Source organism: Microtus pennsylvanicus, chromosome X (genome assembly GCF_037038515.1).
Source record: "Microtus pennsylvanicus isolate mMicPen1 chromosome X, mMicPen1.hap1, whole genome shotgun sequence".
NCBI lineage: Eukaryota > Metazoa > Chordata > Mammalia > Rodentia > Cricetidae > Microtus > Microtus pennsylvanicus.
Genome location: NC_134601.1, coordinates 92,491,198 through 92,510,739, shown reverse-complemented (window position 1 = coordinate 92,510,739; position 19,542 = coordinate 92,491,198). Strand labels below are relative to the sequence as shown.

General features: G+C 37.7%; 1 protein-coding gene across 20 annotated transcripts in view; it reads right to left on the bottom strand.

Moving 5' to 3' along the window:
• Arhgef9 (Cdc42 guanine nucleotide exchange factor 9) overlaps positions 1–19,542 on the bottom strand; it is a 303,108-nt gene that overhangs the window by 28,391 nt on the left and 255,175 nt on the right. For all 20 annotated transcript variants that reach the window (XM_075958749.1, XM_075958738.1, XM_075958731.1 and 17 more), the window contains 2 exons: positions 7,651–7,883; positions 3,451–3,580 (listed from right to left, as the gene is read on the bottom strand). In XM_075958749.1, the coding sequence (XP_075814864.1) occupies positions 3,451–3,580; positions 7,651–7,883 (363 nt within the window). The remainder of the gene's footprint in view (positions 1–3,450; positions 3,581–7,650; positions 7,884–19,542) is intronic.

Here is a 19,542-nt window from a genome sequence, read left to right as displayed (position 1 = left end):
GATGACAGGATAATTGATAATACAGCTGTGGTCTGAATGAACCAGCAGGCATATTTAACCTGTGGTTCATAAGTTGCATGCATCCCAGGAGACCTATGAATGAGTATTGTAGAATATTATTTTAACTGGGCAAAGATGTGTTACTTTTGTTTATGCTGCATTTGTTTAACAATGTGAGGATGTGTGTTTAATTATGTAAAGATGTGTTGTATCTGATTCACCTTGCCTGCCTAAGGTACCAGGACTAATAAAAAGCTGAATGGCCAATAGCTAGGCAGGAGAAAGGATAGGCATGACTCATGGGCAGAGAGAATAAATAGAAATCTAGGTTTGAGAGAGAAGAGAAGAAAGAATAAGAGAAAGGAAGAGAGAATGAGAGAGACATCCGGGACAAGAAGCTAGGCAGATGCCAGCCAGCCTGAGACACTGAGAAGCAATGAAAGTAAGATATACAGAATTAAGAAAGGTAATAAGCCCGAGGCAAAAGGTAGATAAAGAGAGACAGGCTATTTAACTTAAAAGTTAAGGCTAGCCAGAAACATGCCTAAGTTAGGCCAAGCATTCAAAACTAAAAATAAATCTCTGTGTCATGATTTTGGGAGCTGGTTGGTGGCCCAAAAGAAAAAGCCTGGTACAAATAAGACCCAATATGTTTGTTGATGAAAAATGCCGGGTTTTAATGTCAAAAGGTTTGAACAGTCCAGAAGTAAGGGCAAAAGAATGTCACCTTTTTCAACGAGTTTAATTTTCAGTGGCAGCTGTGTTAACCAATGTGTCAATAAGTGCAGAGAAGTAATGAATCTACCTGGGCCTACGTTTAACCTTCTGGACCAAGGCAAGTCTAGGTCATTTCGTCACCTTCACTTTTAAATGGATACCTTTTCTATATCTATCATACTATTTTGTTGTTTCCGATGTTTCTTTCTGTTATACAGTACAATAGTAAGCCAGAAAAGGACATCAAGTATTAAACAAGCAGGCAAGAAAAGGAGCAAAACCACAGAGAGAAAATTATCACCACATTTTCCAGCTCCCAAACATGAGCTACAAACATGGGCACTTTCTGAAGATCTTCAGAAAAAAAAGGCTGAAGAGACACTCTCGGGGTTATGTTCCATTTCTCTTTGTTTAAAATGATTTAATGTGAAAGGAGGCAAAATGACAGCTCATCCAAGCCTCTGAACCAGAGAACTGAGAAATGGAAAATTTCCAGAAACTGCAGTCCATGGAAACAGGCTCTCCTCTCCTCTGCCACTCTAAATTGCTCTAAGTTCTAATCACTTCAGGAAGGACATGGCAATTTAACTGATCTCTTTATTTTTCAGGAGCTATGGGGGAGAGAGTACTCTTCATTGGGTATAATAAGTGACTGATAGGGGAACGGAGTTACATAAAGAAATCTGAATATTCATGAGAAAAAGATGAGGAGAAAGAGACAGACACTGATTTAAGGCAGGGTTTTCTGCTCTTTAGCCAGATAATCTGATTTCCCAAGCCAACGACAATTGCCTGTATGTCACCAATCCTACCTGTCCTTCAAGGGAGATTAGGTTTAGAAGGTTTCCCCTGTGAGAATTGTTTTCATTTGATGAGTAAAGCAGAAATCACCACAAGGACATTTTTTGACAATCCCCACATTTTGTTTATACATCTGAGAGAGGTAGGAGAATGGTCCAGACTGGGAAGAATTGCTTGCCTGTTTATTTGTAAAGCTTGCCTATGGCAGCCACTGTCTGCTATCTCCTGCCTCCTTCATCCTCCAGTTGTTTTCCACCATGCCCTCCAGAAACACTGTCAGAATTAACTATATGTGTCTACTCAAGGAGCACCTCTTTCATTCCAGAAATATAACAGGAAATGCTTTCTCGGATGCTGATTCCTTAAACCATGGCTCAAGTCCTTGGAGTTTCCTAAAAATAAAGCTCTTTGGGTAGACGAAAGGCTTTCAAACTTTTATTCACCTCTTCAATGACTGGAGACTCAGACAAGACATAAAATTAGAAGGGAAAAATTGTTTCAGGGCAGAAGAAAAATCTTCCAAAGAATGGGAATTTGGTGCCTTTTTGGTACCTTTCCTTACAAAGAAGCCCGAAAAAGGGCAGAAAAAGGGTCTTGCCAAACAGTTTCAGAGGCTCTCTGTTGGTAAGCTTGCTTGCTTAAAGTTAATTTAGTCAAGCTCCTTATTTCTGCTACACCAAGAGAACAGAGGAAAAAACACATAAAAGATAATCCATTATTTTCTAGTAAGTCTTGGCCAGTGATGGTTTCTCCTTATAAGCAAGACTGTTTGCATGCATGCATGTGTGTGTATGTATGTGTACATACATATATATGTGTGAAAATATAAGTGTATAAATGAATGCATATATTCTCTCTATTCAATTTTTTGTATCTCAAGGTATCTTCTATTCTACCCTTAGAGGACTTTATCTATCAAACAGGATAAGAATGTGTCAACTGATAATAACTGTGATGTTTTTAAATCATCTACATTAGGAAGAATAGAAGTAGCAGAAAAAAATTGCCTGAACATTGGCTAACTCTTTGTTAAGACTAATAATGGTCCCCTTTCTATAGACTAAACAATTTGAAATGTTAAAAAAATGTTACTTAAACGTAAAAAAATTATACCTGAGGTGAGGGCAATACAACAAGGTATGGGATCTACATTTATACTATCACCATAAAGTTTGAGAATGTCACTTCCTGCCTGCTGACATTTTCCTTCTTGGCTATGTCAGCCTACAGAGTATCCGGTCACAAAACTTGGGCCTGTGAGATGAGTAATAAATGTTATTACTCCTAGTTAGTGGCATTTGGGAAGGAAAGGTCGATGACTTCAGTCATTTCCGTTCCAAGTTCAAAGAAACTGTAGGTGTCTACACTGGGATGACTAGGTGGAATAAATTATTTTTAGAATGATGATGAAAACAGAGCTCGGTCGTTGGATTTAGCAGGACGATAGTTATGGCCTAGAATATGCATGCTTGATTAGTCTAGTAGCTATACTAAGATGAGGTGATCTCACCAAGAGCAAAAGAAGTATATCTGCTATTCTGTATGATTATAAAAAAGAGTACCAAGCCTTTATTTTGTGCTTTGGAATACATTAGTATGTACTACTTTTTAATCTGTCTGCGAAGTTCATGATCTTAAATCCAGGACAGACAGAGCATTGGAATGGTACTAAGCAAATTCAGTTTCCTAATAACACCCAAAGAAATGAAGACTATCTTTCTTAATATGTCACAATAAAGTAAAATAAATAAAGTCACAATGATTTCCCCAAACTCCAGAAACTACTCTAAATACCCCTTCCTTGGTAGGAAAGTTTGTTTTGGGATTAATACAGATCCTTCTTTCTAATTCCCTTTTAATTGTTGGCTAAGATGACAAAGTTTTCAGCAAGCAACTGGGACCTCCCAACACCCGTTTTGATAAAGGTCCTACCTCCCAGTCTAGGACAGAGGCCTGCCATTGCGCGATCTTGTCAATATTCTCCAGACGTCGCTTGCGTTCATTGATCTGCTGAGTCACATTGCGCATGACAGCCAACGCAGCTGCAACGTATCTGTAATCACTGTGAAGGTTTAAGAGCAGAAGGTGGATGAATTGATGTGCAATATGTCAATCTTAAACACATCTTTCCTTTTGAGAGAGACTCTTGATTATCAGATGGTAACCCTACATCACCTAGAGAACAACTACATTTCCAGTCCTATTTTTGGAAGAGATAACTATGTGACTTATGTTCATACAGAAGTTGTGTCAGCCCCATAGGTATTCTACCTGTAAACATTTTCACAGGTGAAATAGACATCTTTACCTTTATACCTCTCTGTTTGTGTTCTATCTGATAAAGCCAGCCAAGGATCAAGAAGAAAGCATTATGGATGGCATAGTTCACTCTAGCCATCTCTTCCCTCTGGAAATACAGTCTCTGTCCATGGTCACCATGACTTTTTCTCTGGCACCATAAGGAGAGAGGTATAGCATAATGTATGAGGATACAGAATTTGAAGCTAGACTCCATGAGTTCACATCCAACTTTATTGCTAACTAGAAAAGCTGCCTTTAGCAAGTATCATTCACACTTGATTCAATGTTCTCATGCATAAAACGGGGAGAATTTTGGCAGAATTTATTGAGGGGGTTAATAAATTAAATGCAATCATCCATGCATACTAATTTACTCCTGATCCCTAAGTATTATTTGTATTTTTATTTCAAATGAAATATTTCTCCAGTAAGTAGATACAATACAGGATGCCCCCAGCCAACGGAATTCTTGGTCTGAGAAGTAAAACCTATACCCTAGATTTTGGAAACATTTGATAACTCATGTGTTGAAAATCCTATAATTCTACCCAATTTTGTCTGCTTGTCTGACCTAATTTCCAATTGAACAGCTCTTATGAAAGGCAGATTAGACGTGCGATTCCAGCCAAATGATACAGACAGAATGACCTGGGATGGCAATAAGATTCATTACCGCTCAGTGTAACTACCTTCTCTTAGTAAAGCTAAAAAAAGCCTGGGATAAAACCGGACTCTCTGAACATAGCGGACAATGAGGACTACTGAGAACTCAAGAACAATGGCAATGGGTTTCTGATCCTACTGCACGCACTGGCTTTGTGGGAGCCTAGGCAGTTTGGATGCTCACCTTACTAGACCTGGATAGAGGTGGGGGTTCCTTGGACTTCCCACAGGCCAGGGAACCCTGATTGCTTTTCGGGCTGGGGGGAGACTTAATTGGGGGAGGGGGAGGGAAATGGGAGGCGGTGGCGGGGAAGAGACAGAAATCTTTAATAAATAAATAAATAAATAAATAAATAGAAAAAAGAAAAAAAAATTGTGTGGTTGTAGCCATCTTTCTCTCCCAGCACTGATTAAAGAAAATGTCATGAGAAACAGATGCAGAATGTTATTTTTCTTCTTAATGTATTGGAGAATGGGGTGATGGAACAAGTACGGGCCTAAGGAGGGGACTTCTCATTTCCAGGACGGATGCTATGCAACACCCCTTCTTAGGGAACCACCCAGGGCTCCAACCTGTAACTTTTACACGATCCAGAACTATGGACCTCAAACACTATTATCACATTGTAGTACCAGCTTTTCTCTGAACCAATTCATTCTTTCTCAAGAAAGTTAGTATTCTTATTTTGAGACTTAATGAATGTTATCTATTACTTTGATGAGTCATAGTGAGTATATTATCAACTAATTATACTTTTTTAAGTCTCTTCAAAACCTGCTGTCTAAGGAGCAGGCTCTCTCAACTAGTCCTTGAAGTGCTAATGGCTTGGATTCACCTGCAGAACTTCCTATCTGTCCTGACTGTATGTCATCCTTTCACACCCCTTGTTCCTGTCTAAGGTTGACTTAGGTCTCTACCCTTGTCAGGGTTTCTTCCTGACAAGCCTGTCTGAGCCTGCCGCTTAGACACAGGACAGAACAGTGACAAAAATAAGTACATCAGTTCTCCAGGCCCAGTTGCCTATCTGCTATGTCTTTTTGTTAGTTGATTTGAGGTCATCAGTATTTTAATTCACTTTCTGGGAAGTAATCATTCTGCACAGTATGGTACCACAGTCACATTTCATTAAACTGAAGGAAGCTAATAAAATCAGTTCCTCGGTTGTATTAGTTATGATCTTAGTTACTCCAAGGTCATATACACAGGACACTCAAGTGGACACTGAGGATATCAAAATGCTTTTCCTGACCACAAGTATTAAGCAATCATGGCTGTTGTTCTAGAATGGTTGGTTTTGCCATTTTTGCCGGCTATCTTTCTTACAATGGTTAAAGGATGAATGTTATCGTATCTAATCTGTACTACTAGCTTTAAAGGTGAATAAGATAAGAAAATAGATGTGTTGTATTCCGAACTCTGGTTAGTGTCTCTGAGTTCTCAGATGAGGTCTGCTTGCCACCCATTACTGCGAGTGTGGAACCAAAATTTTCTAGTTTTAGATACATCAACGAACTCTACTATTATGTATTAATATATGATATGTATATATTTTTGTTTTTCTTAACTTAAATAAGGGGCAATTATGTCAAGTTTTCACCAGCAAATGGAATTGTATTTACCGTTTATTACTTTTCATCCAGTCTTCTACCTCAGAGACCTCCCTGGTTGTCTCATTTCATATTTGACTAAGTCTCTAAGACTTGCCTACAGGTTGCTTGGGACATCTTAATATAACTCCCTGAGAACTAAAAAAAGGTTTTCTCCGGCATTGTCTTCTGTCTTTATCTTTTTCTTCCTTAGACATATCCTTGCTCCTGTCAGTCTCTGGACCACTGTCATGAGACCAAGTATTATTCCTTCAATTAAGCTGTAGAAGGCTGATAGGGAAATATTTGAAGTTGATGTAGAAATTTGCCTAATAAATGTGATCATTGAGTCTTCATCATTGGAAACAGATGATGAAGGGAAAAGCCTCCAGACTGACTATTCTGTAGCAAGTGATCAACCCTAGGATCGCACATGCAGAAAACACACATATCAGGTTGTATACATTTATATGTAAATAACAATTTTTAAAGAAGAAGAGGTCTTGAGGGAGCAAGAAAAAAACATGGAAGGAGTAAAGAGGAGGACATGAAATAGGAAAATGATGTAACTATATTTTATTTTAAAATGCAAGTTGGGGAACTTTAGTGAAAGACTTCTTTTCTTCTTGGAATGCATATTATAAGAATTAGTGCTGAGCTGAACCAACAAGCCCAAAGCCAGGAATTTCATACCAAATAAAGACAAACTAAAAATATTCTGAGTCTCTACGTTTTGAGGTAAGACATATGAAAGGGTGGGGCTTGTTTACTGTAAGGCATCACCATGAATGGGGATTATTTTTAGCACGTACCATACTGGTAAGAGATTAATTGCATCATTTCCACTCAAAGCGATAGCCTTCATAGCCCTGGCTGGGGAAGTTTCCCTGAAAAGGATTTAGGAACTGTGGAGTGTGATGTCACATGTCTTTAATTTTAGCACTCCGGAGGCAGATCTGTTTTAGCTAGAAACCAGCTTGGTCTATTGACATAACGAGTTACAGTCCAGGCAGGAATACAGAGCTGAACTCAGTCTCAAAGAAAGAGGAGGGGTAAAAAGAAATATTTAAAAACTAAAGAAAAAAACATTAAGGAAAGTCTCAATCTTTTTTACCTCCACACAATTTTAAGTCTCTATAAAATGTCCAGTGGGTGGGGTAGAAAAACTCAGTATGCAATTAGCTTTGTAGAAAGAATGCAGGATTAGTACTAGTTGGGAAAAGTATTAGTAGAGCATCTGAGTATTTCAAACAGAATGGAATAAGTGGTTGAGCAGTTACTATGTTAGGTTTGACTCATGAGACTGAGCCTCGTATTAAAAGTCAAGCTATAAGCTGCAGTCCATGAAAGTGTGGTATAAGTTATATAATAATGACAATGCATGGGATTTGGTGTGCATACTGACTTACAAGGTTATACACAACTCTCTAGAGTATAACCTTTACTTTCCTCGTAAGGACCTTGTGAAGTAAAGAGGAATATATCATAAACTAACCACAGCTCAGAAACTGAAAAGCTATATATTGTCAAAAGGTACCAATATTTAAAAGACATTTACTTCTGTGTCCTCAAATCCTTTACCTGTGGTCTTGGGCAGTATACTTAAGGAGCTCAGCTAACTGTAAGGGATATTTGCAGATCTTCTGTACTGGAGTCAAAAGAAAGCCATCGATAGCAATGTCAATCATCTGCTGCAAGAGTCGGCAGGCCTCAAAAAAGTGTTGATAGCGGCTGTCTTTCATGAGCTTGGAGAGCTCCATGCAGGCATCCAGGTGGTTGTTACAATATTCTGAGTATATCCAGAATCCATCTTGCTGTGGAGAAAAGAAGGGGGAAAAAGGCTCAGAGACCTTAAAGAAGTCTTAAAATAATAGAAAGACAGATCCTGTTCATGAAGAAGGACGCTTAAAAGAAATCCCACACTAGCTCAGAACTGAGTATAATAGAGGGTTATTTATTTAGGGGTAGACTCACAGATCACAATCCTCTGCTGGAATAGGGAACAGCAATTGAATCCTGCAGCTGGAAAAGAGGCCAGATGTGCACTTTACCTCGGCGTAAATAGTATGGCCAACTGGGCGGGAAACTTAAAGGCTACTGGCTGTAGGAATTCCTACAGCAGGTTCATATGTAAGAATATTAAGGTAAGCCGGGCGGTGGTGGCGCACGCCTTTAATCCCAGCACTCGGGAGGCAGAGGCAGGCGGATCTCTGTGAGTTCGAGGCCAGCCTGGTCTAGAAGAGCTAGTTCCAGGACAGGAACCAAAAGCTACGGAGAAACCCTGTTTCGAAAATTAAGGAAAAAAAAAGAATATTAAGGTAATGTTAATTTTGATTTGATTCATAATTTAGTAATAAAGAATTAAGAGATAGCTATGCAAGTGGTAGCTACAGAAACCAATCGTAAAGTTCATGTGGCGATAATGAGTAAGTGGGAAAAGTAAAACAATTCTGGGTAGTTAAGGGACACCAACTTTACCAATACTAAACAGAATATGGCAAATAAAATTCTAGTACCTATTAGAAGAGAGTAACCAGAGATTCTAGTTCTTACAATGACAGACTAACACATTCTGCCTTTGAAAGAAGCTATGAAAGTCTAAAGAGTATAATGAAATTTTCCTGAGGAAATTATTATCCATAAGAGCCAGAGGCCCAGGACACCTGCTGCAAGATAATGTCCCCTAGATGTGACAAGGGAAATGTACTCATGAAATCTCAACATGATTGCCTGAAAAAGACCACCATAATGACAACACTGGCTGACATGCCAATTCTACATGGACCTAACCTAGATAAAGAGCTACAGGTGGCCAATGGCTGCTCTTTCTCTAAAGACAAGCTCCTGTAGAGGTTATCCAATTCCAAAGGGGAATATATGTACATATGAGCTACACCCAATGGACTCAGTAGGTTGTATGTACAATGTGAATATATGTATATGTTGATATACATATATATTTATATATATACACACATGTACATATAACAATAAATAGTAAGTGATCAAGAATTTTTGAGGGAGAGGGGAAATATGGGAGCAGTGGGAACCAGAGGGCTATGTAGCTGCAATGTTCATGTACAAAGTTCCAAGAAAAAATTTAAAAGACAGTATTTAAAGAAGGAGAAATGGAAAGAATCACATAGCTATCTGAAAACTTTCTAAGAAGCATAAGACTGTGGATCCCAAGGACAGAATTAAATTGGTGTGTTCTAGAGATAGCTAGGAGACAGAATGGCTAGATTAAGTTACATGGGAAAAAGAAAAGAAAATATGGGGTCAATGACATAAGAGTATTCTGGATGTTCAGAACCTTAGTGATTTTAGGTTTGAATCTTAGTAAGATAGGAAGTATTGAAGGACCTGACACATTTATAACAAATACATATTTAAAGAACACACATACAAGTAATATTATATGCAGCAAACAAGTTATACTTAGGAATATACAAACTCATACAGTTTAATCAACATATTAGTGAATGATAAATGGATCAAAGAGGAAATAAAATATCTCCTGGAACTAAGTGAAATAAAATACAACAAAACCTCTGGTACCCATTAAATGGAGTTCTACAAGGGAATTTATAGCTAAACTATCATAAAAGGCACAAATAAATGACTTAAGGAACCAACAAAATTTTGGAAAAACAAGAATAAAACAAATCTAAACTTGGTCAATTGCACAAAAAAAAATAAAACTCACAGCATAAATTAATGAACTAGAAAAAAATACAAAGAATCAATAAAATTAAGGGCTGGTGCTTTGAGAAAATAAACAAGATCAACAGACCTTTGGGTCAACTAATGAAATGGAAAAACAAAAACGAGCAAAAACAATGACCCAAATCACCAAAATTAGAGTGAAACATGGGACAAATTACAACAGACACCAAAGAAATTCAGAACCTTGTAAGGGAGTATTTTAAAAACCTATATTCCAATAAGCTGGAAACTTAAAAGAAATAGATGAAATTCTAGATTAAGTCAAACCACCAAAATTAATCTAAGAAGCAATCAATAACCTAAACAAAAACATAACAAAGGAGAAGACTGAAATAAAAATAAAAAGCCTTCAAGCTACGAACAGTCCAGAGCCAGATGGATTTACCAGGAAATTCTACCAGATATTCAAAGATCTGTAACCAGTCCATTTTAAACAAAAGAAGCAGGAGGAGGAGAAGAAATAAATATCATAAGCATTCCCAAACTCCTTCAATCACGCTAAATAAAGCCCAAACCAAGTAAAGACACAACAACAACAACAAAAAAAGAAAACTGCAGTACAATATCCTTGATGAGCAACAGACTTTAAAATTCTCAATAAAATACTTGCAAATGAATAAGACATTTATCAAAAGGAGTATACACTATGACCAAGCTAGCTTTATCCTGGAGATGCAGGGATGGTTTATCATTTGTAAGTCAATAATTATAAGTACAAATGAACTTGAAGAGAAAAATCCCATGACCATCCCAATTGATGATTCACAAAGAGGCCTGAGACAAAATCTAGCATTACTTCCTGATAAAGCTCTCAGAGAGAGCAGAATTAGAGGGAACAACTTCAGCATAATTAAAGCTATACATGATAAGCCTACATTCAATATCATCCTATTGAAGAAAAGCTTGAAGCACTTCCACTGAAGTCAGTAATGAGACACAGATGTCCACCATTTCCACTCCTTTTCAATACTGTGCACAAAGAAGCAGCAATAAGACAAGAGAAGGAAATTAAAAGGATACAAATAGGAAAATAATCCTTATTTGCAAATGACATATTATACAAAAAAGATTCCACAAGTCTATCAGAAAACTTCTAGAAATGAAATAGAATTCCACCAACATGACAGGATACAGAATCAACTTGCACAAATCTACAGATTTTCTATACTCCAAAAAACATGTAGAGAAAGAGATCCCATGTACAATAGCCTCATGGAAAATAAAACATCCAGGAATAACCTAAATCAAGGATGTGAATGACCTCTACAATGAAAACTTTAAACTTCTGAAGTAAGTGATAGAGAAAGACACTAGAAAATGGAAAGACATGCCGTGCTCATGGATTGGTAGAATTAACATTGTAAAGATTACCATTCTACCAAAAGCCATTTACAGATTCCATGCAACCCCAATCAAAATTCTCATTACATTCTTAACAGGAACAGGGGAAAAAACTAGCTTTATATTTGTATGGAACCACAAAAGTTCCTCAGACAGCCAAAAAAATTATGAATTAAAAGAACAGTGCTGGAAGAATTACATTCCAGAGTTCAAAATATATCATACAGCCAAAAAGTGGGCCTGGTATCTGAACAGCATTCTCAAAATAAGAAACAGAAAGAAAGAAAGAAAGAAAGAAAGAAAGAAAGAAAGAAAGAAAGAAAGAAAGAAAGAGAAAAGATGGATGTTCCTTGTCCCTAGCAATTAGGGAAATGCAATTAAAATAACTTTGAAATTTCATTTTATCCCAGTAGAATGGCAAAGCTGAATAAAACAACCAAGAAGGAATGCTGGAGGGGATTTGGAGATAAGGGAACCTCATTCACTACTGATGCTATCTCAAACTTGTCCAGCCACTCTGCAAATCTGTGTAGATTCCTCAAAAAGCTAAACTTCAATCTACTTTATGACTCAGCTATAGGACTCCTCGGCATATGCCTAAAGGACTTGAGTGCCTACTCTACAGACACTTGCTCATTCGTGCTCGTTACTGCTCTCTCCACGATAGTTAAGAAATGGAAAAAAACTAGGTGTTCTCCAAATGACAAAAGGATAACATAAAAGTGATACATGTGCACTATGGCATGTTATTCAAGGTAAGGAAAATTGAAATCATAAAATTAGCAGGTAAATGGCCAGAACTAGCAAAGATAATATTGAGTGAGGTAACCCAGATACAGAAAAACGAATACTGTAAGGTCTCTTTCAACTGTGAATCCTAGCTCCAAATCTGAAGATATGAGTATATAATTTGAGTAACTACAGGAATCGGGAAAGTGAAAAGGGAACACTGTGGGGGCAAAATGGAGCAACAGAGACTGGAATGGTAGGGTACAAGTGATCTGAGGTGGGAAAAGGGAGAAGTGGGCAGCTTTAATTAGGGAAGAGGAAGTAGATAATTACAGAAAAATGAGGATGAGAGTAATCTGAAAAAGTCATAAGGAATCATACTGCTATCTACCTAAAATACTTGTAAATATATATATGTATATATTTATACATAATTTAAATGAAAATTTCCCATTTTGGCAGGCAAAGTTCTCTCCATAGACAAACCCCTCAATGGCAGGAATGAGAAATCCTCTTTTGCGTTGTTGGCCAGGGTAACCCTAGATACTGTCCAAACATTATAGGCCATCGCTGCGGTCCTTGGTTACCTCCCAGGTGTGGAATGTAACACCTTATTATTCATCATGTATCCTATGAATTTCAGACAGAGTACCTAGACGACCTGACCTGAATTTGACTTGAAAAGACTCCACCATGAGAAGGCTCTACCAGAAGGCACCAAGCAAGCTTCCAAAGAAGGGAAATAACAAATAATAAGACCAAATATAATGCTATGAATGGCAACCATGTCCACCATGTCACGATGACCTTAAGAATGCAGTAGTATATACTTTGTAGTGGCCATCAGTTCTCCAACTGAACTTCTGCTTGAGGGAAATTATGGCTCATACTTGAAACCTAGTCAATTGCCCTAATCTAGTGAAGTCATGGATCTTGGAGGAGCACCTACAACCCCCTCCTTACTAAGCCACTGTAATACCTAACTAATTCTAAATGCTTATCCTTATACCCACACATAAGTATAGGCTTTACCCCTCATCAGAGAAACTTCTCTTTGAAACTGACAGAGACCATGATAGAAAACCACAATCATTCACAATGCAGTTGTGAAGCCTCGCCCCAACTGATGTATCTACATCACAACTCCTGCACTTACGACTCAGGGATACTGAAGAGGGGGGTAAAAAGATTTTAAGGGCCAGAAAACTGGAATTTTTCTGTGAGAGTATGTCTCTTGGAAATGTCAGATGCTAAACCTATGAAGTTTCACCAGCATGGCTGTCTAAACTTTATGTGAACAAAGATAGTACCAATAAATATGCTAACATGGAAGGAGGCAGCTCACAGGTCTCAGCTCTAGACAAAGAACTACAGGCAACTAAGGAATTCTGAGAGCAGGAGAAAGCGTCTCTCACAGGGAAGAGCATACTAATTGGTTATCCAATCCCAAATGGTCAGCTCTGAAAACATACAAATAATATTATAAACACTAAACAGGTTGTATTTATATGTTTAGGAATATATAAAATTAAAGAAAAAGGCGCCATGAATTCTAGATAGAGCAAGCAGGGACATATACAGGGCAGATTGGAGGGAAGAAAGGAAAGGGGAGAAATGACGTAATTATATTGTGATTTCAAAATATTTCAAGTAAGAATTGTAAGTCTTTAGGAGTTAGTTTAACACTGTCCATCAGAGTAACAGTAGACATTTTTCTCTTAGGGTCTATGATCCACCTAGCCACAGGTTCCTCGTGCTACAAAGCTTCCAGGTATGCATCTGATCTTGCAACAGGACTTAAATACAATCATAAAATTGTTGGCTACTCCCATGACACTCGCGTCACCATTGCCTCAGTGGAGATGTCTTGTCTGATCGTCTTTATTTAGGTCATAGGGTTCACAGCTGAGTAAGGCCAATGACTCCTTTTAGCCTCCAGCAGCATGCGCAGACCTCTCAGCACCAGGCAAACAAGGTACTGAGGACAAAGTTTCTAAGTCAGTAGTAGCTTGATTTCTCTAGGTTCTATGCCTAAAGCATGTATTAGCCTTGGCAATGGGATCTTACCATGAAGTTCTGGAAGGTAACCAAGAGCATCAGCAATACCCTGTGATGCTTGGGGTTTCGGGGAACTCACTGGCCAACAATTCCAAAAGAAACAATCTATTCCTGGGACTGGGCTTTGCATTTCTTAGTCTCTGGCATCTAGTAGGAATATTTTTGCCCCTTTATAGAAAAACTTCATTTTAACTCTTTTTATGCTATGTATAGGTATATTTTAGGAAGCTTCTATGGTACTTTGGAAAAGTCTTTAATGCTATTTATCACTCCTAGTTTTCCTCTTCTACCCTGTCATCCCTTCGTTGACCCTAATTTATCTCTCACTGTTACACAATTGCAGTTTTACCCTTTCCAGAGGTGCATTCCATCTGCTGGTCCTGAATGCTCCTCTCCATGGCCCCTTAATAATTTCCTGAACTCTATGGGTATTTCAAATGAAACACACATATCTAAAAATGTAAAGGTAAATTAGTCTCTGAACCCTTGTCAGGGACGCTTGTATTTTCAGTAGATGCTCATCAGCACAAAGACCTCCAAAGTGGCCAAGGTGCAGAGAACAAAAGACTGCAGAATAGTCAACCCTAAGTGGAACTTTATATACTACTATTCCCCGGCCCTGAGGCTCAGAGATCCCTGCAGAAAAAGAGAAAAGTGTGGAAAATCCAGAGCCAATGGATAACTCTAAGAAAACAATGTCTTCTGCACACAGGAGCGAAGCTGCTCGCGTGAGTTCAGAGCACTGACACCATGAAGATAACGGTGTAAGCCATGTTAGGCCAAGTCCCAGAGAGAAGAGTTGGACAAGAAGTTTTACCACTAGCCAAGGAGCTTTAGGCAACTGTAGCTGCTGGCAGGGTAAAGGGCAGTTTTGTCTAAGAGTGTAGCACCCGATGAACGGGTAACACCCCAGTGGACCATCGGGTCGCGTAGTCAGGAATATTGAGCAGCACAAGTTGCCCTTGGTTGGGAAAAACAAGGACACAAGTTTGGGTGGGTGGGAAGAGAATGAGAAACTTGACCTGGGAAGAGTTGGGGACAGAAGGTGAATATTATTATGAGAAATTCTTGAAGAATTAAATAAAAATATAAAAGAATTTAAGTGCTAGTTAAAATTAAAAACCATTACATAAATCAGTCTTTTAATTTTGAATTATCTCTCAAATACTTTTCTAAATTACACTAAATGAGTAGTTTAATAAAATACAAAAAGCTCACAAATAATTTAAGAATTAGCGAGGTATAAAAGCTTTAACAATCTCTGCCATAAAATGTTTCCTAATTGGATAATAGCAGCTCACTTTAGGACAGTGGCTCTGAATGTTAAGCTTTTCAGTGGAGCCCCGATTGAGTTTTACACTTCAATATTCGCTTCACGGGAGAAATACTTCACTAGTCTTTGACTAAAGAGAAATCAATATTTTGCAACTGGGTTGCTATTTTTTATATTCCCAAAATCACATGAATGTGTAGTAAGAACTAAAAATAACAATCCATTCATATTAGCAAAGACTCTATTGAGAAAATCAGGAAAGTACAGAGGTGAACAATTTTCAGGATTTAATTATCTTTATGTAATATGATTTATAAGAAACATAGATTTGTTTTTTATTAAGTATTTGCTTAATTTTACTAAAGTATAATTTTATTCAATATTTTATTAACTATAATGGATGCATAAAATATTTGCTTATCAAATTAATGTTGTTTACTATATTGCTCTCATTATAAAATATCTGAGCATACATGTCCAATTTTTTTCTACTGAATTAGAGAAATTGAGGGAGGAGAAGGAGGTAGTTATGTAGAAGAATTACTCCATTTTTTCCTGTGATACTTGATGGTTTATAAAGTAGTGTGTTAGTAACAAGACGTCAATGGATTTCCTACTAGAAATATATCCGTCTCCCTTCCTGTAATATACCCTAGGACTGAACCATAGAGGAGGAAGATATGAAGGCACTGCAGACCTCAGTATACAACCTAAGTGGTGTAAAATTGGTTGGTTACAAAATTACTGCAGAAGTGGGGGAGGGGGCGTGGCATGCCTTTAATCCCAGAACTCAGGGATCTCTGTGAGTTCAAGAGATTCTGTAGACCAAAGTGGTCTCCAGAATAAGTTCTAGGACAGTCAGAGATACACAGAGAAACCCTGTCTCAAATAACCATAAATAAATAAATAAATAATTACTGTACATCACCAGAGCCAAACAGAAGGAGGTGAAATGGGGATAGTTTATCAGAACTAATCAACCAAAAAGTTAAGGATTTAAATCAAAACTATAATAGAGACTCAGATAGCATATGAGCAATGAAGAAAGAATTTTGTTACAAAACTATTGTTATAAAAGGAAGTACCTGATCAAATGAAATTGTTATCAGTGACTTACAAAAATAGGAAAGTCAGTCAACATACAGATATTAAAATATGTGTTAATGTATAAGAGTACATACATCATACTTTTACACATAGGGATAAGAGAGATCATAGAAAAATGACTGAATGATTTCAAAATGTCAGGAGGAGAAAGCAAAATAAGTTAAAATTCCCTTGATTAGGTTAGGTTACATGGTCCCACTGAAACATCCTTAAAACAGAACTGCAATAGATATTAGTAGAGTTAAATTATTTTAAAATTTCATACATGTATACAATAAATTATGAAAATATCTACCCTCCATCCTCTCCTTTCAACTTCTGTATCTTCTTTACTTTCCTCTATCCAAACTCCCTCTCTCTCCAGACCTCTGTCTCCAAACTTTCTCTCCAAACTCCGAAAGGATGATTTTCCCTTCCTCAAAAGCTATAACTGTTAACAGCACCTCATTAATGCATAGGATCTGGAGAATACCTTTCCCACTTATGATTGGATTTTGAACCTTTGAAAATAATTTACTTTTGCCACTTTGCTAGACCAATGCAATTACTGAACTGTATTCTAAATCTCATCAATTTACCCACAGATAAGTGTAGCTATTCACTCCTCATCAAAAAAGTCTCTCTTTACAGCAAGTGGAGACTATCACAGAAAGTCACAACTGGATACAATGAAAAGATCAAAAGATTGTTGAGAATGCAGCTCCAATGGATACATCTACATCACAGTTCCTGCATCTATGGCTCAGCACCACCACAGAAGTAGGAAGGCAGAAGGGCTGTGAGACAGGAAGTTTGCTGTCAAACAGTCTCTTCTAGAAATGGCTGCATAAACAAGTCCAGAATAATGACAATACCAATGGACACGTTAATGCGGAAGTGGTAAAATTTCACAGGGACCCACCCACAGACAAAGAACTATAAGAAACTAATGACTTCTTAGAGAAGGAGAATTAGCCTCTCCCAGGTATGAGCCACCTTACTGATTGCCCAATACAAGGTGGTCAGTCATGAAACTATATATATATCAAAAAACAAAAAGTGACTGAGCAGTGTGTGTGTGTGTGTGTGTGTGTGTGTGTGTGTGCGCGCGTGTGTGTGTGTAACCAAAGAAAAAGAAACTATCAACTCCAGAGTGGTGGGGACATGGGAGGCATTAGAAGGGTAAATGAAGAGGGGCTGGAGGTAGGAAAGGGAGAAGGTAAGTGATATAATTCTATTTCCATTAAAATAATTTTTAAAAATTGTAACCATCTTCTCAGTATGATATGGCTATGCAGCAGTTTTGGTAACCTGAGAAAGCCCTACACAAGATCGAGACATACATTATTAATTAGGATTTCTATATTGCTATGATAAAGCACCATGTTCAAAAGCAACTTGGGGAGGAAAGAATTTAATTAATCTTACACTTCAGGTAACAGTATATTACTGAGGGAAGTCAGGGCATGGATTATGTAGGGCAGTAACCTATAGACAGGAAGTGAACAGAAGAGATGTAGGATTGCTGTTTACTGCCTTGCTCCCCTCGGCTTGAAAGAGAGAATTAGCCTCCCCTAGGGATGAGCCCCCAAGGTTGTCCAAGAAAAAGTGGTCAGTCCTAAAATCACACTCACAAGCTACGTTAAACAGATTCAGCAGGTTGCATTTATATAGTTATGTATTTATTTATATGTGTAATAATAATAATAATAATAATAATAATAATAATAATAATAAAAGAGGCCATTAGTTGGAGGGGACATGGGAAGTGTTGAGGAGACAGGACATGGGAGGAGTGGAGAGAAGAGGTCTTCAGAAGATCCTGGCAGTCCTAGTAGTCTGCACTCAGGAGACAACTGACAGCTCACATAGCAGCAGCCTGACTCCAACCTCTATCAGTGAAATCTCCAGGGATTTTAGTTTATTATTTTTTGCCTTCACATTATCTAGCTAGACGATGCACTCCATCTCCTCTTGTTTTCCTAGAACTAAGTCATCTCCTAGAGGTAAGCAGTTCCTGCTCCAGTTGTCCTAATCCAAGAACCTATTCCTGGAGCTTTAATATTCTCCAGGTCCTTGATTTACAAGATGTCTCCCTCCAGGTGTCCGACCTGTCTGAACTGCTTTTCCTGGAGCCATTCCAGCACAGCAACCCAGCTTTCACATTTTATAAGTTTCCTAAGCTACCACTTTTATTTCCTAGAATTATTTTAGCTACCTCTTTCTCGAATGCTCTGTCTCAGTGACTTGAGTAACTACCAAGCATAAGTCTATGATAACTCAACATGCCCGCTGCTCCAGCCTTACTGCCATGTGTAGCCAAGCTCTCATAACAAACGTACCCCCATTGACCCAACTTATTGTCACTCATCCAAGGCCTCATGACTTGAAAAACTTCACAGTTTTTTTTCTGCCACAATGCACATGTCTAAAAATGGCCTTTCAATTTTTAGCACTAGTGTTGTCTTCCACCACTGATATCTAGCCAATAGACACAGCTGTAGAGATTAGGACCCCAAGAGTTATAAAAGCCACTGCACACCTTCTACAGCTCTTGCTGTTGTCAATACAGTATCCTGGACTACCAATTTAGTATCTTAATTCAAACATAGAACTACTGAATGATCCCAGACATCATTCATTGTGGCACTGCATCTAGTGCCAAAATGTACCCTGCCTTCCACTATCTTAAACAGACTTTATATAAGCCAGTCTACAAATTTTGGATAGGGAAAATGTTTCTTAAAAGGCATATTTTTAAAGATTATAAAGATCTCAAACAAAATCTTTTTAAAACACAGCATCAAAGGAATGCAATAAACTATAAATACTCCCAAATGGAAATCCATAAATTGTTTAACAGAGAATCCAAAATAATTCTTTAGAAGAAGTCAAGTGAATGAAGAGAACAAGTATAAACAGTCAACAAAATCAGAAGACAGTGCAAAATCAAAAGAAAAAGTCGAAGATATTAATAAACACCAAAAAAAAGAACCAAATAAAGTATTTGGAGCCAAAGACTACGTTTACTGAACTAAAATAAATTTTAGAAGGAAAACAACATCAAGCAGAAAAGGAATAAATTAATTCAAAAGATCACCTGAAACTACCCAGAGGAGAAAATGGAAAAGGGGGGAAATAAATAAATGCTTACAGGATCCATAGGATACAATGAAGAAATCTAATATTTGTAAAACTCAAGTTCCAGAAGAAAAACAGAGAGAGGGAGGATGGATGGAGGAATGGAAGGAGAGAAAGAG